Genomic DNA, 26153 nt, shown 5'->3' on the forward strand with positions numbered 1-26153 from the left:
AATGATGTATAGTTTACCTGGGCAAACTAAAATTACCCTTCAGGAAATGCCCCCAATGTGAAATGACAAATGGCATATGAAATGCAAAATCCTGCTGTAGATGTGGGACTGGGTTTGATGGCACTGACAGATTTACTAAGAGCTAAAGGCAAATTCATAAAAAAAAATGTTGGGAAAATGACAAAATCTGAAAACTGTCTGTTTAAAAGACAAATTCACAAAAGTGGAGATAGAGGTTTGTGAAATAGGTGGAAAATCCGACAAATCTATCTCCATTTTTATTTTGTCTCAATATCACCACTTTTGTGAATTCCCCCCATTGTGTCACTTTTGGTAGTCAAAAGCTTTGGATGCTTATCTCATTTAGGTCAAAAAGCTCCTTCTACCAATAAATTGTCTTAACGCCCATTAATCTTAATGACGCATTAAGAAGCTACACAAAACTGTTCTACAACTTTGTTCCAACACATGGAGACTGGGCCGACGGGAGAAAATCCGGTGGGCCCTGGCCCTCAGGAGCCCCGTCAACCCAGACCTGATCCCCACTTCTGCTGCTCCCCCACTGCCCTCCCTCCCCCAGTCATGGAGAAGTATAAGGTACATATTTGGGAGGGGGAGGGGCTAGTGGTGGGTGAGCCAGCAGGCGGGTGATTGTGGCCCCCTGAGGGGGTGAGGGTCCCCTGGAGTACCAGCCCTGGTGGTCCTCTCAAACCCCAGTCTGACCCTGCATGGAGAAATATCTACATGACCCACTACAGGCTGATACCACAGCCTTTCTTGGTGTTGCCAATTAAGAGACTGGAACTTTCTGTTAAGTATTTCTCTTTAGTGCTATGAGTCCCTGTTGCAAACTGCCCTTTTTAAAAAGCCAGGCTTGTGGTTGGAAGGCAACTTAGAAAAATACATAAATCTAAAAAAATAATGCAATTGTAATTCACAGGTAAAAGGCAAGGGATATTAGCTTCCTTCTAATGGCAATTGTTATTCTCAGTGCTTCTAATAACAATTTATTAGGGCCACACTACCACTATATAGTAAAGGATCTCACTCTGGTTTTGTATGGATGTTCATATACTTCTTTGAGTGGCGGATATATGCAGGCCACATTGCATTAAGGCACATTCTGTTCTTACATCATGCAAGTGAAGTCATTTAGGAAAACATCTCTTCTGATGAAAATAAGGTCTTCCAAATATAAGACAGTTGACTGGTGGCCTTGAAAAAAATTACTTATTTTACTTAAAAAAATCCATACCAGAGTATTCACATAGGTGGAGACTAATTCATATTTAGAATCCACTGCTATATATTGATATATTTCTATCAGTCGCCACCCCAAACAAAAATGTAACCCTCTGCCCCCAAGTATTCAGAACAATAGCATATTAAAACCAGGTCAGCTTATTGGATTTTACTCCAGAGAAACACATGTTGTTGCTACAGACACCTCCATAACTGGGCGGACAAGCAGAGCAAGGGCGTCCCAACTTATATGGAGCCTCTCCTATCCAGTTGCCTCTGGAAGAAGAACATTAGGATAAAGTTAGGTAAATGGATTTAAAGCAAAAACTACAATATTAGTTATATGGAGACATAATTGCATATGCAGCTTCCCCAGTAAGTTCTCTCAAAATCAAGTGTCACAGTAACAAACACTTACTATCAACTGTCAGATAAAAAAATAATGATGAAACTCCTTGTGAGAGAGAGTGACAGAGATAGACAATAGGTTCAACAGTATTACAATAATAGAGAGCAGTGATATTTGTGTAGATATCGCAATGACGTTTTTGTAGGTATCTCAGTGACATTTGTGTAGGTATCTAAGTGGTGTTTGTGTAGAAATCTCAGTGATGGTTGTGTATGTAGGTATATCAGTGACGTTTGTGTAGGTATCTCAGTGGTCTTTGTGTAGGTATCTCAGTGGGGTTTATGTAGGTATCTCAGTGGGGTTTATGTAGGTATCTCAGTGATATTTGTGTAGGTATCTCAGTGATGTTTGTGTAGGTATCTCAGTGATGTTTGTGTATGTAGGTATCTCAGCGACGTTTGTGTAGGTATCTCAGTGGTGTTTCTGTAGGTATCTCAGTGGTGTTTCTGTAGGTATTTCAATGATGTTTGTGTAGGTATCTCAGTGGTGTTTGTGTAGGTATCTCATTGGTGTTTGTGTAGGTTTCTCAGTGATGTTTGTGTAGGTATCTCAGTGATGTTTGTATATGTAGGTATCTCAGTGGTGTTTGTATAGGTATCTAAGTGATGTTTGTGTAGGTATCTAAGTGATGTTTATCTCAGTGATATTTGTGTAGGTATCTCAGTGATGTTTGTGTAGGTATCTCAGTGATGTTTGTGTATGTAGGTACCTCAGTGATGTTTGTGTAGGTATCTCAGTGATGTTTGTGTAGGTATCTCAGTGTTGTTTGTGTAGGTATCTCAGTGATGTTTGTGTATGTAGGTATCTCAGTGATGTTTGTGTAGGTATCTCAGTGATGTTTGTGTAGGTATCTCAGTGATGTTTGTTTGTGTATGTAGGTATGTAAGTGATGTTTGTGTAGGTATCTCAGTGATGTTTGTGTAGGTATCTCAGTGACGTTTGTGTAGGTATCTCAGTGACGTTTGTGTAGGTATCTCAGTGATGTTTGTGTAGGTATCTCAGTGATGTTTGTATCTCAGTGATGTTTGTGTAGGTATCTCAGTGACGTTTGTGCAGGTATCTCAGTGATGTTTGTGTAGGTATCTCAGTGACGTTTGTGTAGGTATCTCAGTGATGTTTATGTAGGTATCTCAGTGACGTTTGTGTAGGTATCTCAGTGACGTTTGTGTAGGTATCTCAGTGATGTTTGTGTAGGTATCTCACTGATGTTTGTGTAGGTATCTCACTGATGTTTGTGTAGGTATCTCAGTGATGTTTGTGTAGGTATCTCAGTGATGTTTGTATCTCAGTGATGTTTGTGTAGGTATCTCAGTGACGTTTGTGCAGGTATCTCAGTGATGTTTGTGTAGGTATCTCAGTGACGTTTGTGTAGGTATCTCAGTGATGTTTATGTAGGTATCTCAGTGACGTTTGTGTAGGTATCTCAGTGACGTTTGTGTAGGTATCTCAGTGATGTTTGTGTAGGTATCTCACTGATGTTTGTGTAGGTATCTCACTGATGTTTGTGTAGGTATCTCAGTGATGTTTGTGTAGGTATCTCAGTGACGTTTGTGTAGGTATCTCACTGATGTTTGTGTAGGGATATCGATGACGTATCACTAAGATAAATATTACTGAAAAGTTTTAATTTACCTTGAGTTTTAATTTCTTGGTAAATATGGAGATTTAATGAGTAAATAAATACAAAATGTCATTACTCTTGCCAAAATAAGCAATATTCTATTCCCCAAACAAATTTTTTTTTTGTTGGAACAATGCCCTGTGATTAAGCAGAATCATTTTCTAATGGTTTGTATAAGGGAACAGCAGTGCATTTTTCCTTGGAGGGGCAGTCATGGTTCAATGCAGAGCAATCTGAGGAGGCAGTGTGATGTAGAACATTTACATTGTTTATTGATCTGACATTCCATCCTTCAGATGTCTGCGCCATCAAAGCACTGATTTGATGCAAAAGGACAATCCTTGTACAGAAAGTTATCATGTACTAATTTACTCTGTGCTGTGTGTAAACCTTTAAATTCATGCAGGCTCCTTGCATTTCCTGAGGATAACACAAAATAATATTTGACCACTTTGTAATGCACTGTATTGTATTTAAAAAGAGCAGTTTGACATTTTCTAATTTAAACCTCAGTTCAATCTGTCTTTTCCTCAACAGACGGCTAAAACACTTTTTCCCAATGATGAAAATTGTATTTTTGAAACAATGAGTAAAAGAAAACTGTGTATGATGAAGAAACTGAAATGGGATATAGTGGTGGCATTTTTCCTAATATATCAATGGAAAGTTTCAGAAGTGATAACTTATTTAACCTTTATCAACTGCAATATTTAGAGACAATTCTGCATTGTACAAAAATGTATAAAAATAAAATTCAGTGGAAAACAACTGAATATTCTGGTTTCAAATCAGACCCCATTGTGTCTCATTTTGGTTTATGAAGGTCTTATCACACCCCATTGTTATCCATTTGGGATATCTGGGCTATAACTTACCATTATTACATTACAGTACAGGTACAGGTATAGGACCCATTATCCAGAATGCTCGGGACCAAGGGTATTCCGGATAAGGGGTCTTTCCGTAATTTGGATCTCAATACCTTAAGTCTACTAAGAAATTAATAAAACATTAATTAAACCAATAGGATTGTTTTGCATCCAATAAGGATTAATTATATCTTAGTTGGAATCAATTACAAGGTTCTGTTTTATTTCTACATAGAAAAAGGAAATTAGTTTTAAAATTCTGAATTATTTGATTAAAATGGAGTCTATGGGAGACGGGCATTCCGTAATTCGGAGCTTTCTGGATAACGGGTTTCCGGATAAGGGGTCCGATACCTGTATAGGACCCATTATGCAGAATGCTTGGGACCAAGGGGATTCTGGATAAGGGGTCTTTCCATAATTTGGATCTCCATACCTTAAGTATACTAAAAAATCAATAAAATATTAAATAAACCCAATAGGATTGTTTTGCATCCAATAAGTGTTATTGATATCTTAGTTGGGATCAAGTACAGGTACTGTTTTATTATTACAGAGAAAAGGGAATCATTTAACCATTAAATAAACCCAATAGGACTGTTCTGCCCCCAATAAGGGGTAATTATATCTTAGTTGGGATCAAGCACAGGTACTGTTTTATTATTACAGAGAAAAGGGAATCATTTAACCATGAAATAAACCCAATAGGGCTGTTCTGCCCCAATAAGGGGTAATTATATCTTAGTTGGGATCAAGTACAGGTACTGTTTTATTATTACAGAGAAAAGGGAATCATTTAACCATGAAATAAACCCAATAGGGCTGTTCTGCCCCCAATAAGGGGTAATTATGTCTTAGTTGGGATCAAGTACAGGTACTGTTTTATTATTACAGAGAAAAGGGAATCATTTAACCATTAAATAAACCCAATAGGGCTGTTCTGCCCCCAATAAGGGGTAATTATATCTTAGTTGGGATCAAGTACAGGTACTGTTTTATTATTACAGAGAAAAGGAATCATTTAACCATTAAATAAACCCAATAGGACTGTTCTGCCCCCAATAAGGGGTAATTATGTCTTAGTTGGGATCAAGTACAGGTACTGTTTTATTATTACAGAGAAAAGGGAATCATTTAACCATTAAATAAACCCAATAGGGCTGTTCTGCCCCCAATAAGGGGTAATTATATCTTAGTTGGGATCAAGTACAGGTACTGTTTTATTATTACAGAGAAAAGGAATCATTTAACCATTAAATAAACCCAATAGGACTGTTCTGCCCCCAATAAGGGGTAATTATATCTTAGTTGGGATCAAGTACAGGTACTGTTTTATTATTACAGAGAAAAGGGAATCATTTAACCATTAAATAAACCCAATAGGGCTGTTCTGCCCCCAATAAGGGGTAATTATATCTTAGTTGGGATCAAGTACAGGTACTGTTTTATTATTACAGAGAAAAAGGAAAACAGTTTAAAAATTCTGAATTATTTGATTAAAATGGAGTCTATAGGGGATGGGCTTTCCGTAATTGGGAGCTTTCTGGATAACGGGTTTCCGGATAAGGGATCCCATACCTGTATATATTTTTGTTGTTGTTTATTCACCTCCCCCCAAAAAAACCACAACCATTAATGGCAATTAACTCTTAATTCAACAATGGGGTTAACGGTCCATGTTTTAGCTCAGAAATGCCAATGAATCTCTTATGGGCTCCAATGTTCCAGTCATAGGGCACTTTGAGTTTGTAATTATTCATGAGGATAAAGGTTTACTCTGGACATGGCACATTGAAGGAAAATACTTACTTTATAGAATAATTGCACACTAGGTAAGATGCCTGCCTCCATGTGCTGCCCCAGACGTTTATATTAGTGCAGATATTGACGGCACACCCTATTCTGTTGGACGATGCCCATACCATCTGAAATAAAAGGTAGACCTTTTGTTAATGTGGTGCCTGAACGATATTTTTTAACTTCAGGTTTTACAGATTCTCTTCTTGATTAAAACAAGATTTTTCACATTGGGAAGGTGTTTGTTTGTGGTGAAACCAACCATTGGGAGTCATTGCTATTTTAATGGGTAGAGAAAGCCTTCCTGTTGAACACAGAACTTACTCTTCATCTTATGACTCTTCATTTTATAATAAGTGTATCATTAGTGAGAAAATGAAAGCCAATGGCTACAACTAATTCCTGCTTTTAACAAAAGAGTGATAAAGGGTGGGATTTTGTGTTAATACATGAAGAAGGCATTAATGGGTGTCATGGCCGACATGTGCCTTTCATATTAAATGTCCAGCATTCTTGGCAACCTTCAGTTGCCAATATAAAGTTTGACATTAACCTCAAAAAAGCATCTTTATAAAGAATGTTGCACTGTAGTTGCAGAACTGAGTGTAAGGGTTAGCTATGCCTGCCATAAAACTGGATTAGTTTCGGAAATCGGCCAAATCCTAGCCTTTTTAGGCAGGACTCGGGCCTGAAATACCAATCCAAGTGCCTGGCTTGGCCTAACTGAATTATTAAAATTATGTGACTTTAGATCATGTATATATATACAGTATATATATATAATATGCTGCAGAAGCCGGCACTCACGTGTAAAGCGAATAAAGGTGCCTGGGTGCAGTCCCATTAGTATGTACACAGATGCTTGGAAGAAGGTACCGCTCACGCAGGTCTTAGGTTCAATTTTGTAAATTTTATTATAGAGGCAAGGGAACTGACGTTTTGGCTGCAACACCAGCCTTTGTCAAAGTTACAAATACAAGTGAGAAAAAAACCTTATAAACAGTGTTTGGCGGGAACACCAACAGACAATAACGTGAACGTGTGGGACACCCCCCCAAAAATGCAAATGTGATGACATCAGACAATACGTGTACACAAACAACCCCAAACTCACGAAATACAACAAATAATATATTAAAGAGATCAAAATAAACGAAACAGAAAGTGCTAATGTGGATTGCCAACAAGAAAGAAAACAATGTAACTTAATATATGTAAAGAACATAGTAATAAAAAGAGCGAGATAAACCTGTGTGGCTACATGGTAGGATAAGGGTAAGTGATTTGGTAGCACTAATCATAACCGGGTAATGGTCCCTTGTTAGGCGTTATTATTAAAATAAAGACAAGTAAATCTCCCGAACATTAGAGCTTGCTATGCCATAGCCACAAGCTGTCGGAAGGAAAAAAGGCTCATGGAAACAGAAGCTAAAGCATATGACCAATATATATAATGTATAAAGCACCAAAATTTACTCTCTAAATTGTGTCAGTCCACATACTTATCGGGACCACTGTCAGAGCCCAAAGAAATTTGAGTACCAAGCATCTATATATATATATATATATATAAACCTCAATTAATGTTTTCCCAGAATTGATACTGTTTTCACAGTGTCCAGGAGAGCATAAAATAAACGTGTGACTGTATAAAGTGTAGTATATTAAATACATAACTTTATAAAGCGGGATGATTGTAAAATGTTTACACATAAGATATGTACCAAGTTTCCTTTGCATTTTCAGTAACCTCCAGCATTAGATGTTGCCTTTCTATACCCTGATACCTTCAGTGTTGATCAATTGTTTGCTGAATGGAGAGTTTATCTTTGATAAGTGTTGTAGAAGAACCCATTTGTAAGTAGTAAGTAAGCCTGGATGCTAGACAAGCACTACTTGGCCAAAAAGTTTCTGGATAACGGGCAGTACAACCTCCCTACCCAGATATAGACAAACTGTATGGCTGCCCCCAAGGGTGAAGACCAAAACAGTTGATGACCTTGAGCTTGAAAGTTTGGGATACACTTGATTGTTGGACTAAAATAACCATTTAAGGCAGGAAAACCTCTGATCTAAGGGTCCGTATACATGGTCGTACATTCATATTGAATGTAGTGCACTCTAAAGTTGGCCATACACCTGCATTCTAGAGGTCACCAAGAGAGCAGATCTTCTCCGATATCCCCACCTATGGGTGGGTGATATTGGGTTAATTGGGTTGTTTGGCCCAGGGGCATCAATGAGCCGATGCGGTCCCCAATCCGACTAAAAATCAAACCTGCTCAATCGAGATCTGCCCGATTTCAGGGCAGATGTTGGTCAGGCAGGCCCATCGTTCTTGCCCATACACAGGCCGATAAGCTGCCGAATCGTGCTAAGGAACCAATATTGGCAGCTAGAATTGGCCCATGTATGGCCACCTTAAGAAGGGGCCAGACATGCTTTAAGCTGAAGTGTGTCTACATGTACCAGGGTACGTTGTACCTAAACTGTGCTCTGAACACACAATTTACATGCCCTAAAGCAGAAAAGAAAAATAGGGCAACATAAATACAACACAATATGAAATGAATCCCCTATACAGTTACTTAGGAAGGCTAAGGAAAAAGATTATTGCAAAGCTAGAACTGAATCTAAGTGTACAGCCAGCGTACCAGCTGTTGGAAAAATGAACCAGCCAATATAAACAATGTCAGGATATGTCTGAATGAGTTCTTTCACAAAATCCCTACAGAAGATGGGTACATTTGTTACGTCAAAGGTTGGTTTCAATATCTGTCTGTTGGCCAGAGATGATGCTGTAATGGTTTATTTGACATCCCGGGTTACACTGAATGCACATGGAAAAGACTGGACAGTCAGCAGTTTCTGACAGCCTGGAGTTGTACTTTTTCCCAAGAACGGATTTAAGACTGACTGCCAAGGACAACATGGGTTTTATTACAGTTAAGGATTAAGAATGAGCAAAATGTGGGTCTCAGGAAACCAATCTTCTCAGATGGCCTTTACCATCATTAACAGGAATAAAACCAAACCTCAGAACACCTTGTGGGCAGGTATGGAACAGATGTGTTACTGAATAAAAGCCTTGTTGTTTCAGTCGAGGTGATGAGCGCTGGTGTCAATGAACTAAGCTACAAGTAAGTCTACAGAGCAGTAAAACTGACATGTCATTTATAATCCATTATAGAAAAATGTATTGAAAAAATAGAAACTGAAGACAATTATTTATTTTGTAACAATATCTTGCATATGGAAACTTGCTAGTAGGCTTAATTGTAGGTAGAAATCTTGCCATTATGCCTCAGGTAAAGTAGAGGTACTTCTAGAGCACTGACCAATAGAAGTACTGTCTAGAGCAGTGATCCCCAACCAGTGGTTTTTGAGCAACATGTTGCTCACTAACCCCTTGGATGTTGCTCCCAGGGGCCTCAAAGTAGGTGATTATTTTTGAATTTCTGGTTTGAAGGCAAGTTTTGGTTGCATAAAACCCAATATAAAGCCAAACAGAGCCTTCTATAGGCTGCCAGTCCACATAGGGGCTACCAAATAGCAAATTATAGCTCTTATTTGCACCCCCATTAACTTTTTTCAGGCTTGTGTTGCTCCCCAACACTTTTTCCATTTGAATGTGGCTCACAGGTATAAAAGATTGGGGATCCCTGGTCTAGAGTACTGACCAACAACCCACTATGCTAAAAGGCTACCAGTTGTCCCTATTGAGGCAATACTTCTCACTTCAACCAAGGAAAACCTGGCACTAGTAATCAAGCAGTAAAGGTGGCCATACACTGAACTATTCTAGCTGCCAACATGGGTTCTTTAGACCGATTCGGCAGCTTATCGGCCCTTGTATGGGCACTAATGTTGGGCCTGCTCGGCCAACATCTGGCCTAAAATCGGGCAGATCTCGATCGGGCAGGTTTAATTTTTCGCGAGGGCCACATTGGCTCGTTGATGTAGTCCCTGAACCGATGGGCACCCATACCTGCTGCTCTAATTCGATCGTCTGGCCGCAGGGCCAAATGACCGAATTAGCTCGATATCACCTATCCCTACCTGGGGACATCGGGAGAAGAGCTGCTCGCTTAGCGACATCGCCAAGGGGGCAGATCTTAGTGTGTATGGTCTTCTTAACTGATGATTGGTACAGTGCTAAAGAGCCTGAATTCTGACTTGCCCCAGACAATTAGAAGGCCTAGTGCACAAAAAGCTCCCGTACTAGAGATCACCGACACACATTTCTGCTAAGGGCTTTTCCTTAGAGCTGAAATACTGGGCATTTAGGCAAAGTAGAGCATGTAGTGTTGTCACCCAACCTGGAAGTCATTTAAGTCAAAGTGTAAACTTGATTACTACATGATGATTAGTCACCCCATAACCCCCATGATTGTATAAGGATAGTTGGTAACCCTTGATAGCAGGTTGTTGGCTTGCCTGTTCTATATAGACTGCACCTATCTTTTTTGAGGCAAAGTGCAAGTATCCTAACTTTAAAACAACAATTATAGAACCAAGGGTTTCTGGCTACAATTACTACTTTTACCAACAGGTGCCATATTGGACACACACATTTTTTTTCATTTCAGGCACTGTGTGCCCAGATAACATGTGCTTTTCCTGTCCATGTACTGGGATGACTTTGTGAATAATAAAGACCATAAAGATGGCACCAATCTACCAAATCAGGTGATCTTTTTGGTCCCATATTTGGGCACTTTTATATACCTTTTGAAAACAAGAACTTGGAATTATATGCATTTTTTTTTTCTTTTTTATAATTCCTTGATGTGAGAGTAAACCAATCATGGAAACCAATTAGTCCCACTGGTAATAGAATCAAGGTAAATAGAGCCGCCTTACACAGTTTAAAAAAGACTCTACTGAGTTGAATTGTACTTCCCCAACAAGGAACTCAACTGATGTGTTTGCTTATATAAAGTGTAAGGAAATATAAAGAGAACATTCTCTGGAACAGCTAATGATTTCCATCATCAGGATCATGATTTCATTTAAAGATAGCAGAACAAAACTGATGTTTGTTGGCCCAGTAAATCACTATCCTTTGGGTAAATAGTAACTTTCCTGTTGGTGTGCTTTCCGAGGATTTCATAAAGGTGTTATTGGCTCAGCTTGAAGGGTCTGCCTAGTACAGGACTCCATTGTTTTTCTTTTTTATTTTAGGGGAGAAAACAGGAAAGCAAAAAGAATCTTTCATATAAAGAAGCATAATAACATTTTATGAGCAATCCTCCAGTCATCATTGGTAAAGATGGCCGGTTTGTAAGCTATTTGACCACAAAGACCAATTAAGATAGTAGGACTGCACAGAACCCTAGAAGGGCCATGACCAATGACTGACCATTGGCCAAAAGTCATCTGATCAAGTTTGATCCTATCAGAGCAGATAGGCCACAAACCATGAGCGCTGTTAACATTTCTTACATTGATGGAATTCCCACTGTAGGCAAGCACAGAGAGAAGGGACTCATCTAGTACCTGGGTATAGTGGGTGCACACTGCGCCAGTGCACTTGTTAGGGCAGCTGGGGTTACACTCTCGCGGATGGGGAAAGGAATAATGCTGCCTCTCATCATACCAACCTTTCACGAGATCCACTATTGACCGATATCTGGAAAACAAGACAATTGGTAAACAAATTTCCTATCCCTGTACAAGTTGTACTGCCAGGCTAAACATTTTCACTCCTAAAGAAGTGGAGGTATTATATTCAGACAGACTAAAATACGTGCATTTTTCATCCCTAATGAAGCAGCCACAAGAGTCCTTATTTTCCCCTTCATCTGCTGCTTAGGCACCTTACATGCAGCATACAGAAGAACCATACAGAAGAACCATACATTCTAATGCTTACTTTAGCTTAGTGGGAGGCAGTACCAACTGCATACACAGCATGGTCAATGTATACTCTGGGCACTACCATTACAGGGTTCTAGTCAAGTCCATTGCCAGTGTTTTCTAAAGTCTACCTGTCCCCTGTAAGCTGCCATCAGAGAGCTATAGCCTGGCCTGCTGCTTGAGGTACAGGTTCTAGAGCAGTCCAAAGCTTAAGATAAATGTAATAAACATATACTTCCACTCCTCTTGCATGCAGAACTTATAAATCAAGCACTGGGCAGGGTGAAAAGGTTTAGGTGCTTCCATAATACAGTACTGCTTGCTTTTAGGTTGATCAGAATAGAGAAACCTGCACGTCCCCTCTCCTGCCCTTTAACTCGTGCCCTATAGCCCTGAACTTGCGTCTTATAGTCCTTCACAATGCGGCATGAAATGCAGGGTTCAGATATGCCATGGGCACAAGTGCTTCATGAATGAGCACAAAGGAGCATTCATTTGCACCCCTTGGTCCTCATGAACTTGTGTCAGTGGCATTAATATCTGACCCTATATTGTTCTAGGTCATATTCTACTTAGGTAATGACCCCGCCCCCCCACCACCCCAGGGAGTTTTTCTTCCTACTATATACTCAAAAACCAAGACATATCTTAATCCAAGCAATTAGTAAGTTTTTGGTGCTTAGTCCCCAAGGGGGTAGATAATGATTTGTGAGCCTACTCAGATATGTTGAATTATTCCTAAACCCAGTGCCCTTAAGAGTATTTAAGAAGGAACAAGAGAAATACATTACCTGCCAGAATGAACAGAGAGATTTTGCCCTATGTAGCGCATAAGCTGATTGGGTCCATGGTCCCACTTGCACTGATTTGCCCACGACTCTGCAGACTTTGCTAACCTCTCGTCCCACACCTATAGACAATCAGAAGAAATCAGTGTATTTCTCTTTATAGCTTAATGTTTATTGTAAAACACTCTATTAGTCATAGCGTATAAGCATTAGATACCTGTCAGACTCATTAAAGGAAGAGTGACACCAAAATATGAAAGTTTATAAAAGTAATTATGATATAATGTACTGTTGCCCTGCACTGGTACAACTGGGGTGTTTGCCCTACTATAGTTTATATAAACAAAGCTGCTGTGTAGCCATGGGGGCAGCCATTAAAAGGAGAAAAGGCACAGGTTACTTAGCAGATAACAGATACTGTATATTCTACAGAGCAAATCTGTTATCTGCTATGTGACCTGTGCCTTTTCTCCTTTTTAATGGCAACACAGCAGCCTATTTATATAAACTATAGGGTTTCTGTAGCAAACACATCGTGTGGCTATGGATATGCTAGAAGTGCAAATAATAATTCTGCCAAGCTTTGCTGTGATGCTGCCAGTCATGGGATTCTAATTGAGTCATCTAAAATTCTTTGGTTTTCTTATGTTACAACCCATGCAAGAAAGGGGGAGAGAGAAAAAATATTAATAAAAGCAGAAAAAGTACAAAAATATGCAAAGTTAAAAAAAAGCATGCTAATTGCTACTTATGATGGGGGGGCATTTACTATTGCTCTATTGCTCTCAGTGACTTCCAATATCCTTATCATTTACAGTAGGGGGTACATTATCCCTTATAATACATGAGTGATACTCAGAGTTCCCTGTATAACTCAGCCTGCAGCCTTGTGCCTTTATATGGGCACAGAACCCCTCAGTGACTTCTAATATCCTTATCATTTACAGTAGGGGGTACATTATCCCTTATAATACATGAGTGATACTCAGAGTTCCCTGTATAACTCAGCCTGCAGCCTTGTGCCTTTATATGGGCACAGAACCCCTCAGTGACTCCTAATATCCTTATCATTTACAGTAGGGGGTACATTATGTACCCATGCAAAACACATACTTCATAAATCTAATATTAATGTTTTTATTCATGATATTTCATATTGAGTATCTATGGACAAACATTAACAAATGCAACCGTAATTTCTTCTGCAAACAAAGAACAAGCATAAGCTCAGGAAGCGCTGCAGAAAGGACCTACAAGATAACGATCTGTTAGTGGAGAAAGATGGGGATCCAACTGGAGTTTGCTAAATTAGCTTAAAAAGCAACTCATCTTCCAAGAATAGTAATACTCACTTCATAAACTCTATATCGCACCACTGATATCCAACCTTCACATAAAGCAGGTTACAAGCATATGCACTTACCTACACTGCAAAATTTCAAACTACAGTCAGGCAAATTCTTTCCACACAATCCTTTGTTTTATTCATTAATATTATAAGTCTGATACAGTTCTGTTCAACTAGAGCAGTGATCCCCAACCAGTGGCTCAGGGCAACATGTTGCTCCCCAACCCCTTGGATGTTGCTCTCAGTGCCCCCAAACCAGGGAGTTATTTTTGAATTCCTGACTTGGGGGCAAGTTTTGGTTGAATAAAAACAAGATTTCCTACCAAATAAAGCCCCTGTAAGCTGATAGTGTGCATAGAGGCCCCTAATAGCCAATCACAGCCCTTATTTGGCTCCTCCATGAACGTTTATGGTGCTTGTGTTGCTCTCCAAGTCTTTTTACATTTGACTGTGGCTCAGTAGTAAGAAAAGGTGATCTGCTCCCTTGGCGAGGTCGCCAAGCAAGTGGATCTTCTCCCGATATCCCCACCTATGGGAGGGCAATATCGGGTGAATTCAGGCTAATTTGGTTGTTTGGCCCTGGGGCCAAACTGCCCGATCGATACCTGGCCCATTTCTAGCCCAATGTCAGTCAGTCAGGCCCGTAGTTAGTGCCCCTACACTGGGCGATAAGCTGCCTAAGGGTCTAAGGGACCGATATCGGCAGCTACAATCGGCCTGTGTATGGCCACCTAAATGAGGGGACCCCTAAACTAGAGTAACCAATGAGCCAGTTCCATTTATCAGTCACCTATTTGAAAGCGAATATCTGAATTATACTACGGGTTACTAGACCTGGGCCATCTTTATGCCTTTTATTACATTATCCCATTAGAGTGTAGCAGCCAGTGGCCCATCAGCCAGTCTCTGTAGAGAAGACTTTGGACATGACCCAGCTGTGCTTTCTTATGAGTAAAACATCTGGAAGATCTACACAAATATAAAGTCTAAATGACAAACACCACAAGCTTTCCACTTCCTCCTAGTTGTGAGCCCAGCTGAAAGGAATAATATTTGGACGGCACTTAATATATATCCATCATGGAGAACGTCCAATGTACAGTCAAACCAAAGAAATAACAGAGCATCTCCAAAGCGTTCTCTAATTAGCTCAATATGTCAAAGTCAGTGATATATATTTATATATTTTATTTTAGGCTTGCAGGAAGGTTTCAGATGTCAGTTGACTTCAATTTACTGTTCTACAAATGTACCTTTATGACCGTCCGGGAAAATGTTAATGAGTTTGTACAACTATCTACAAATAGTACTTTATTTATGAGCATAAAAGAAAAACATTTCTTTTCATTTCATATATAACGACTGATGTAAAACAGGTTGAATGCAAAAATAAAAGTGGAGTATTGGCTTATGAAGGAAACCTTATATATGGCAAACGTAAAGCTCCGGGCAAGATACGCAAAAGCCAAGGTGGAAATGAAGAGCGTAATTACAGTATTGCTCAAACATAAACAGATGTGTTCGCTTTCGCCAATGAACTTTGCATGATTCCTGGAGAGCTGGGAACATGGAAACAGGATCCACTTCTTAGGTTCTGTGCAATTAAATACCATGTCATATTTAGAACCCAGTATAATTAGAACAGCATGCTGTAAAATAACATTTCTAATGAGGCTTTCCATTGGGAATACGCTTGCAAGCTAAAACCGCAGGATCTGCAGGTCCAGCTGTGGGTCAGGACAGTTTGGACTGAAGAAACACTCTTCAAGCAGGTCACGGATGGGCTGAACTCTGTCTCTCGAAGCTACACCACCAGTGACACCAGTGTGCTTAGATTTCTCCTCTTTCTGCCACTTATTTATATACCCATGCATGCTGCACCCCTTTCTATTGAAGTCACGGAGGGTTGGGCATGGGTATAATGACTTACATAGTTTGGGGTAGGGAAGGGGTGGGCTAGGGTTGGGTTCTACCCATGCTTGCTGCACCCCTTTCTATTGAAGTCACGGAGGGTTGGGCATGGGTATAATGACTTACATAGTTTGGGGTAGGGAAGGGGTGGGCTAGGGTTGGGTTCTACCCATGCTTGCTGCACCCCTTTCTATTGAAGTCACGGAGGGTTGGGCATGGGTATAATGACTTACATAGTTTGAGGTAGGGAAGGGGTGGGCTAGGGTTGGGTTCTACCCATGCTTGCTGCACCCCTTTCTATTGAAGTCACGGAGGGTTGGGCATGGGTATAATGACTTACATAGTTTGGGGTAGGGAAGGGGTGTGCTAGGGTTGGGTTCTACCCATGCTTGCTGCACCCCTTTCTATTGAAGTCACAGAGGGTTGGGCATGGGTATAATGACTTACATAGTTTGGGGTAGGGAAGGGGTGGGCTAGGGTTGGGTTCTACCCATGCTTGCTGCACCCCTTTCTATTGAAGTCAAGGAGGGTTGGGCATGGGTATAATGACTTACATAGTTTGGGGTAGGGAAGGGGTGGGCTAGGGTTGGGTTCTACCCATGCTTGCTGCACCCCTTTCTATTGAAGTCACGGAGGGTTGGGCATGGGTATAATGACTTACATAGTTTGGGGTAGGGAAGGGGTGGGCTAGGGTTGGGTTCTACCCATGCTTGCTGCACCCCTTTCTATTGAAGTCACGGAGGGTTGGGCATGGGTATAATGACTTACATAGTTTGGGGTAGGGAAGGGGTGGGCTAGGGTTGGGTTCTACCCATGCTTGCTGCACCCCTTTCTATTGAAGTCACAGAGGGTTGGGCATGGGTATAATGACTTACATAGTTTGGGGTAGGGAAGGGGTGGGCTAGGGTTGGGTTATACCCATGCTTGCTGCACCCCTTTCTATTGAAGTCACAGAGGGTTGGGCATGGGTATAATGACTTACATAGTTTGAGGTAGGGAAGGGGTGGGCTAGGGTTGGGTTCTACCCATGCTTACTGCACCCCTTTCTATTGAAGTCACGGAGGGTTGGGCATGGGTATAATGACTTACATAGTTCCGGGTAGGGAAGGGGTGGGCTAGGGTTGGGTTCTACCCATGCTTGCTGCACCTCTTTTTATTGAAGTCACGGAGGGTTGGGCATGGGTATAATGACTTACATAGTTCCGGGTAGGGAAGGGGTGGGCTAGGGTTGGGTTCTACCCATGCTTGCTGCACCTCTTTTTATTGAAGTCCCGGAGGGTTGGGCATGGGTATAATGACTTACATGGTTCCGGGTAGGGAAAGGGTGGGCTAGAGTTGGGTTCTGGGCCAACTTTTTATAGCTCGTGGCTGTTAATACATAAATATACAGCAGTCAAGGGGACACAATTTTCTGCATTTAGTTCCCTCATCAAAGTCAGAGTAATCAACATTTTGGGGAGGAATTGGTCTCCCTCACAAAAGAATACTTGTTGGTGCAAGTAGACGTACCCTACGCCATCCATCATGTTGGTACAAGTTTCCCCTATAATGGTCCTTTCCTAGAATCTTTTTATAGTGCTTCCCTGTTCAATGTAATATGATTTCTTATATTTCAAATATGTGGTCCACAAACCACAATTTTTTTCATTCATTGCAAAAATATAAAATGAAGTGAATGGTCCAACTGACGGTCTTGGGATGGCTACAACCCCTAGGTACCAACATACCAGGGCAGATTTCCCAGTTAGACAAGAAAAATCCTGCAGTCCATTGCCAGACCGAACAGGAACTTTTTCCCCAGCTCCAAAATCATCAGATAGGACTCCGTTCTTGAACAGCCTGCTACTTGGTTGTTTGAGTAACAGACTTCTGTAACGGGGGAATCTATAATTTTGTTTGGTCTGGATACAAAAAAAGGAACGTTGTGTTTCACAAAGGGGATCACAATTCTAGTCAATATCAACAGATTGGCAATATTTATGGTCCTATATCTTATAGGTTGTTATGGGTTACCAGATCTGCTTAGTACATGCCTTATCTATTAATAACCACTAGATGGCGATGTTACATCCTACAGAGAATGATGACATAAGCTGCTACCGTCTCTTTAACACGCACAAAGGGGCATATTCATTATAGTGTGTAAGCCAACATCACCAGTGATGTTGCCAGTAGCAGCCAATCAGCCATTAGATTTGAACAGTCACCTACAAGTTAGAAAACAAAACCAAAGATCTCATTGGTTGCTGTGTTCAACACCACCAGTGATGTCGGCTTACACACGATAATAAATATGCCCCAAAGTACGCGGAATACTATAACACAGTGTTTTTCAACCTTTTTTGGGCAAAGGCACACTTGTTTCATGAAAAAAATCACGAGGCACACCGCCATTAGAAAATGTTAAAAAATTTAACTCTGTGCCCAGCAGCAGTGCCCCCCTAGTACACTGGTGCCCAGCAGCAGTGCCCCCCTAGTACATTGGTGCCAAGAGCAGTGCCCCCTAGTACATTGGTGCCCAGCAGCAGTGCCCCCCTAGTACATTGGTGCCCAGCAGCAGTGCCCCCCTAGTACATTGGTGCCAAGAGCAGTGCCCCTCTAGTACATTGGTGCCCAGCAGCAGTGCCCCCTAGTACATTGGTGCCAAGAGCAGTGCCCCCCTAGTACATTGGTGCCCAGCAGCAGTGCCCCCCTAGTACACTGGTGCCCAGCAGCAGTGCCCCCCTAGTACATTGGTGCCAAGAGCAGTGCCCCCCTAGTACACTGGTGCCCAGCAGCAGTGCCCCCCTAGTACATTGGTGCCAAGAGCAGTGCCCCCCTAGTACATTGGTGCCCAGCAGCAGTGCCCCCCAGTACATTGGTGCCAAGAGCCAGCCCCCCTAGTACATTGGTGCCCAGCAGCAGTGCCCCCATAAGTCAGTGTGCCCCGTGGCCCCCCCTAATACATTGGTGCCCAGCAGCATTTTACTTCTGCTCTTCGGCGGCTTCAGCAACATCTTCCCCTCACGCGCGCCGCCTCTGCACTTCTGCCTACACGCGACCGCACACAGGCCCTTTTATAACGTTGCGCCCCGTGCCTACTGACGTCACCCGTACACACGGGGCGCAACCAATGACAGGGCCCGGATTTTATTAAAGGGAAAAGTAAAAATTGCGGCCCTGCCTACAGCACACCAGGCAACATCTCGCGGCACACTAGTGTGCCGCGGAACAGCGGTTGAAAAACGCTGCTATAACAAATAGCACACCTTTTGGAAATAACAGAAATAAAGCACTTCCTATAGCTATGCATGAGTTTTCTACACCTCTCAACTGACAGTTTCTCTTCTTTTGCAAATGCTCCAATTCCATTTGATGGGGGTCTCCCCCCAGCTACAGTTTTTAGATATTTTCTTAAGTGTTCAGATGGATTTTTATCAGGATTCAGTGCCTTGGAACAGCCTAATGTTTTATATTTAACCATTCCTAGGGGCTTTGTGAAGAGTGCTTCTGGTCATTGTCTTTCTGGAAAGCCCATGATATGTGATGAAGACCCATATTTTTTTGGCACTGGGTTCCAAAATGCCTTGGTAGTCTCCTGATTTCATAATGCCACGCACAGACTCAAGGCACATATTTCAGGGGCAGCTACACAACCCCAAAGCATCAGCCATACTCCTCCATGTTTGCCTACAGTGATGGTGTTCTTTTCTTTGAAGGCTTTGTTGTGCTTTAACCAGAAAGCTCCCATTTGTCCACAGGACATTTGCCTTTTCCAGACATTTTTTTTTTCTGAGGAACTCCAGTTAAGGCTTTTTTTTATGTTCCTGTGTCAGCAGGTCTTCTACAATAGAGTCCTCTTTCACTTAGTTGGCAAAAGATGATGCCTGTTGAAAACAGTTGTCTCTTGTCTCTAAAGATCAGCTTGAATCTGTCTGGCATTAAATAGAGATCCATACAATCCTTCTGTTCAGTCTTTTCCAAGTCCACTTCCAGAAAGATTTGCTACATAGCTATGGACCTCCAACTTCTTTATAACATTGTGTACAGTGGGCCAAGGAACATCAAGGTTTCTGGCAATGGACTCATGACAATAGCCATGATATTGCCTTCTTATATTTTTCACCTTCTCAGAGGGCTGTCTGCTATACTTATATAGACATGATGCCCTAATAAGGCTTTTGCACCTCGCCTAGATGTTAGATATCAACTGCTTGACTTAAGGTGGCTATACAAGGGCCGATTCTAGCTGCCGATATTGGTGCATTAGACAGATTTGGCAGCTTATCGGCCTGTTTATGGGTGCTAATGGCGGGCCTGCCCAACCAAAATCTTGCCTTAAAATGGGCAGATCTCAACCGGGCAGGTTTGATCTTTCTTTGGATCGGACCTCTTCGGCTAGTTGATATGGTCCCCGAACTGACAGGTGCCTATACCCACCATTCTAATTCAATAGTTTGGACCCAGGGCCAAATGACCAAATTAGCCCGATATGGCTCACCCATAGGAAGAGATATCAGGAGAAAATCCACTCATTTGGCGACCTCGCCAAGTGAGTGGATCTTACTGTGTATGGCCACCTTTAGTCAAGACCAAGGCAAGGAGACTCTTTAGCTCTGTTGCTACTCTACTGTACATACTGGACCTTATCACGTGCACCTAGCACAGACACCCCACCCTGCACCCCACACAATCTGTGTGCAACACAGTAAGGGTTATTTGTGGACATACCCCAATAAGGGGTAATTATATCTTAGTTGGGATCAAGTACAGGTACTGTTTTATTATTACAGAGAAAAGGGAATCATTTAACCATTAAATAAACCCAATAGGGCTGTTCTGCCCCCAATAAGGGGTAATTATATCTTAGTTGGGATCAAGTACAGGTACTGTTTTATTATTACAGAGAAAAAGGGAATCATTTAACCATTAAATAAACCCAATAGGGCTGTTCTGCCCCCAATAAGGGGTAATTATATCTTAGTTGGGATCAAGTACAGGTACTGTTTTATTATTACAGAGAAAAGGGAATCATTTAACCATTAAATAAACCCAATAGGGCTGTTCTGCCCCCAATAAGGGGTAATTATATCTTAGTTGGGATCAAGTACAGGTACTGTTTTATTATTACAGAGAAAAGGGAATCATTTAACCATTAAATAAACCCAATAGGGCTGTTCTGCCCCCAATAAGGGGTAATTATATCTTAGTTGGGATCAAGTACAGGTACTGTTTTATTATTACAGAGAAAAGGGAATCATTTAACCATTAAATAAACCCAATAGGGCTGTTCTGCCCCAATAAGGGGTAATTATATCTTAGTTGGGATCAAGTACAGGTACTGTTTTATTATTACAGAGAAAAGGGAATCATTTAACCATTAAATAAACCCAATAGGGCTGTTCTGCCCCCAATAAGGGGTAATTATATCTTAGTTGGGATCAAGTACAGGTACTGTTTTATTATTACAGAGAAAAGGGAATCATTTAACCATTAAATAAACCCAATAGGGCTGTTCTGCCCCCCAATAAGGGGTAATTATATCTTAGTTGGGATCAAGTACAGGTACTGTTTTATTATTACAGAGAAAAGGGAATCATTTAACCATTAAATAAACCCAATAGGGCTGTTCTGCCCCAATAAGGGGTAATTATATCTTAGTTGGGATCAAGTACAGGTACTGTTTTATTATTACAGAGAAAAGGGAATCATTTAACCATTAAATAAACCCAATAGGGCTGTTCTGCCCCCAATAAGGGGTAATTATATCTTAGTTGGGATCAAGTACAGGTACTGTTTTATTATTACAGAGAAAAGGGATCATTTAACCATTAAATAAACCCAATAGGGCTGTTCTGCCCCCAATAAGGGGTAATTATATCTTAGTTGGGATCAAGTACAGGTACTGTTTTATTATTACAGAGAAAAATTGAATTATTTTTAAAAATTAGTATTATTTGCTTATAATTATAATAATCTATAGGAGATGGCCTTCCTGTAATTTGGAATTTCTGGGTAATGTGTTTCCGGATAATGGCATAGCTTTATGCAATCCCTCTGTACAGACTCTACAAATGTAAGGGGCTATTCATGCTGAATTGTTCTTAATGCACGAAAATAGTGATATTGGCAGTTACATATGGTATCAATCTGTACAGGGTTGTCTGTAATATGAAATGCTCCATTTCTGCCCTATCCGGCTAGTCATGCCTACAATTATATCAGGCCCCAACCTGGGTTCCTACGACATTCCTGTCTGGCTTCTTGCAAGGGGATTCCAACACTACTGAGGGAGGTGGCAAGAAAGGTTGATGGCAGCCAGCCTGAAACAATGGCAGGAAAGCCAGTAACCCCAAGTTGTTGGGGTGCTCTTAAGTATTAGGGTCCCACTGCAAATACATTTGACATCTACTTTGCACTGCTTGCTTAAGCAAAGCTCACCGCCAAATACATACGGTGCCTTACTCCCATCAGGGTATGGCAGCTCTTACTGACACATCTGTAAATCTTACATGTCAATTATAACCCCAGTTATAGCATTTGCCTTCCCTTAGTACCTAGAATTCACTAATTGAAATCAGCAGAATGACCAAATGCTTCACAGCTATATTGAAATAGGGGAATTTAATTAGAGAATAACAAAAGATCGGGGTTCAGAGAATACAAATGGATTGTATGTAAGACTGTGGCATCCTGTGGTCTATACAGCATTGGAGTTAGCTAATTAATCCATCTATATAGCTATAAAAGTCTTATAACACGCACAACCAAAAGCCCCTGGGAGAGATGCATCATGGGAATGCAAATACCTAAGAGTAACTAGAAACTAGATGTCGACTAGTGATACAATGTGCATGGTGCAGAAATTTTCCAAGAAATGTCCATCCCTTCCCAACCCACCCCACATCCATTGGGCCTGCTGTCCTCCACCATTTTTATAGCTTGGGAAAAAATCTTAATGACATCACTGAATGGGTGGGATGGCACAATGACATCACTGAATGGGTGGGACGGCACAATGACGTCACTGAATGGGTGGGATGGCACAATGACACCACTGAAATGGGTGGGACGGCACAATGACATCACTGAATGGGTGGGACGGCACAATGTCATCACTGAATGGGTGGGATGGCACAATGACATCACTGAATGGGTGGAACGGCACAATGACATCACTGAATGGGTGGGACGGCACAATGTCATCACTGAATGGGTGGGACGCCACAACTTCATCACTGAATGGGTGGGACGGCACAATGACATCACTGAGTGGGTGGGACGGCACAATGTCATCACTGAATAGGTGGGATGCCACAACGTCATCACTGAATGGGTGGGACGCCACAACGTCATCACTGGATGGGTGGGACGGCACAATGTCATCACTGAATAGGTGGGATGCCACAACGTCATCACTGAATGGGTGGGACGCCACAACGTCATCACTGGATGGGTGGGACGGCACAATGTCATCACTGAATAGGTGGGACGCCACAACGTCATCACTGAATGGGTGGGACGGCACAATGACATCACTGAGTGGGTGGGACGGGACAATGACATCACTGAATGGGTGGGACCGCACAATGACATCACTGAATGGGTGGGACCACACAATGACAACTTAAACACAGTGGCGGTCATTTATAGTGATGAGCCAATCTGTCCTGTTTCGCTTCGCCTAAAAAACCTGAACATTTTCAGTTCTCTGGGTTCTGCTATTGACAAATCAAGCAACCTGAGAGCCCTTATACATTTCAAACTAAAGAAAGTTTGGAAGGCAAATAATTAGTAATGAGCGAAATTTTTCACCAGGCATGGATTCGCTGTGAATTTCCCCGTGGAAAAATTTGCTTTGCGAAAACCGCAAGCAACATTTCTTTTTGTGCACGTCATTTTACACATTTCGCGCATCATTTTTACACATTTGTTGCCGTTTCGTGAATTTTTGCACAGTTTCGCAAAGCCAAAATGGGACAGATTCACTCAACATTACAAATAATTTAACTCAATACCCCAATCTTTGAAGACCAAATGTGATTGTTCTTCAGCACACCCCTTACTTGTTGCATTCCTATCCCAGGCTGCTTCCAACAATATTTGAAGACCAGGGCCGGAACTAGGGGTAGGCAGAAGAGGCAGCTGCCTAGGGTGCAACGATTGAGGGGCGCCAGGCAGGAGCCTCTCCTGCCTACCCCTAGTGCTACTACCGATCTAATTGGGAGGTGGGCGGAGTTGGCCGACCGGGTTGCCTAGGGCGCCCGGCCGGCTTGGCCCGCCCCTGTTGAAGACCCATTAAAAAACTGATAAGAATAGATCAATCCATAACATACTAAAGCTTAAGTTAAAAAAAAGAAAAAAGGGTTAACTTCCCCTTTAGTAGTTTCCATTAAATAAACACAAAGTGACAGCTTAAAAAAAGATGCCCAAGCCACTGGCAGCAAATTCAGTAAGAGCCTGATATAATCACTAATTCCCACTTGGAAGATGAACTTACCATGTATTCCATATTAGCAGCTGGAGGAAATACTTTAGACCGCACTTGGTTATGATAGTCCAACAAGGCGCTCATGTCTCTGGGAGAAATGTAACGTTTCCGCCTGATTCTGGGAATCCCTGAGCCAAACATGTGCTCCGTTTGATTCCTGTTGGAGAGACTCAGCAGTTCAGTAGCCCTGTCCAAGAGAAAAGCGCTCAATAATGGTGTAATCCACAGGAAAACTCCGGAGAAAAAGATGGGGAGGTGTATCAATGTCATTCTCTCAGTCGGCTGCTCTGTATCTGATCAGCTTTCCTTCTGGATCGAAAAAAATAAGGAATAATGAATATAACATATTATCCAGAATAAAAACTATTCGCATTTATTCTATCATCAGCTTCATTTAACCCTACATAAAAAAAAGATATCGTAAAAATACTTCTATACCTTTCCGAAAATGAAAAATGATTGAAATATTAAAAATGCCAAAAGAAATCTAATTGGTGTTTTTGTGGTTAATTAAGAAATATTCAATACAGTTTTGGTTCCTATCTTTATAAAATGAACAAGTTATATAAATATATATACAAGTAAATATTCCCTGGTATCATTTTCCCCCTCACTGGGGCAACAAGAATTGTTTCCCAAAGCTAAAGATATACATAGAAATACATAAAGAATCACCCCGGGCAATTGCCAAAGGAGCTTTCCTACTGTACCTGAAGCAACGGCTCAGACTGGGAATGAAAGCAGCAGATTGAGGACTGACCTCAGCAGGCAACCTGTTCCTCCACATGTGGCGGAGAGATTTACTTTGGGCTAATCCTGTGAGTCTTTGATTGCATCTGGAAGCAGAAGTTGCATTTTAACTCTTCCCCAGAGGAACGGCTGGAGATTGGGAAAGTGCTCTGATAGGTGATTTAGTGCCGGCTCTGTGCTGGCAAACAGCGAAGTCCAGCAAGTTTGTGCTAATGTGTTAAGAACACTGAGATTTTGTTTCAGACGTAGGAATATTCCGCTAGAATAGAGCGAAACACTTTGTAGTGTGAGCTTCACACGTCTATGATTTTGCCTGGAACGATCCCTTCATCTCTTTGAGCTTGTTTGTGATGTACTGCAACCAGGGTTAGTGTCCCATGGGGAGATTTAGGCGCTGCGATTAGTGATCGAATCTGTCCCGTTTTGCTTTGGCGAAAAATTCATGAAACAGGGAAAAAAATTGTCGCGCAACAATACATCTGATGTGAGACAATTCTTTTTAACTCGAGAGAGAATTCTTTTTGACGCAAGAGACAATTCTTTTAGAAGCGAGAAACAATTCTTTTTGATGCGACAGACAATTCTTTTTGACGCAAGACACAATTCTTTTTGACACGAGAGACAATTCTTTTTGACGCAAGACACAATTCTTTTTGACACGAGAGACAATTCTTTTTGACACGAGAGACAATTCTTTTTGACACGAGAGACAATTCTTTTTGACCCGAGAGACAATTCTTTTGATGACAGACAATTATTTTTGACGCAAGAGACAATTCTTTTGATGCTCACGACAATTCTTTTTGACGCGCAACAAATCTTTTGACGCATGCAACAAATCTTTTGAAGTGGGGGACAATTTTTGGATGTGCAGCAAATTTTTCCGCAGCTAATTGTGTTGCCCATTTCGAGAAAAAATCCACCAATGGCGAAACGCGGAAATTTGCAGCGAATCCATGCCTGCCAAATTTTTTCTCCCATCACTAGCTGTGATTTTTAAAAAGCGAGTTCCAGCGACAAGTCGCTCGTTTTGTCTCTACATAGAGAAGAATATAAATCGTCACTACCTAAACCGACGATACTACTTCA

At 41.4% G+C, this 26153-nt stretch overlaps 1 protein-coding gene across 1 annotated transcript; it reads right to left on the reverse strand.

Moving 5' to 3' along the window:
* Positions 1–248: 248 nt before the first annotated feature.
* r3hdml (R3H domain containing-like) lies at positions 249–25237 on the reverse strand. The gene is made up of 6 exons (XM_018097855.2): positions 25025–25237; positions 24324–24623; positions 12589–12707; positions 11438–11570; positions 5951–6066; positions 249–1518 (listed from the first exon to the last, which is right to left on the reverse strand). Exons 2-6 carry the CDS (start codon positions 24582–24584, stop codon positions 1386–1388), a joined length of 762 nt encoding a protein of 253 aa, XP_017953344.1. The 5' UTR covers positions 24585–24623; positions 25025–25237; the 3' UTR covers positions 249–1385.
* Positions 25238–26153: the final 916 nt, after the last annotated feature.

Source organism: Xenopus tropicalis, chromosome 10, assembly GCF_000004195.4.
Source record: "Xenopus tropicalis strain Nigerian chromosome 10, UCB_Xtro_10.0, whole genome shotgun sequence".
NCBI lineage: Eukaryota > Metazoa > Chordata > Amphibia > Anura > Pipidae > Xenopus > Xenopus tropicalis.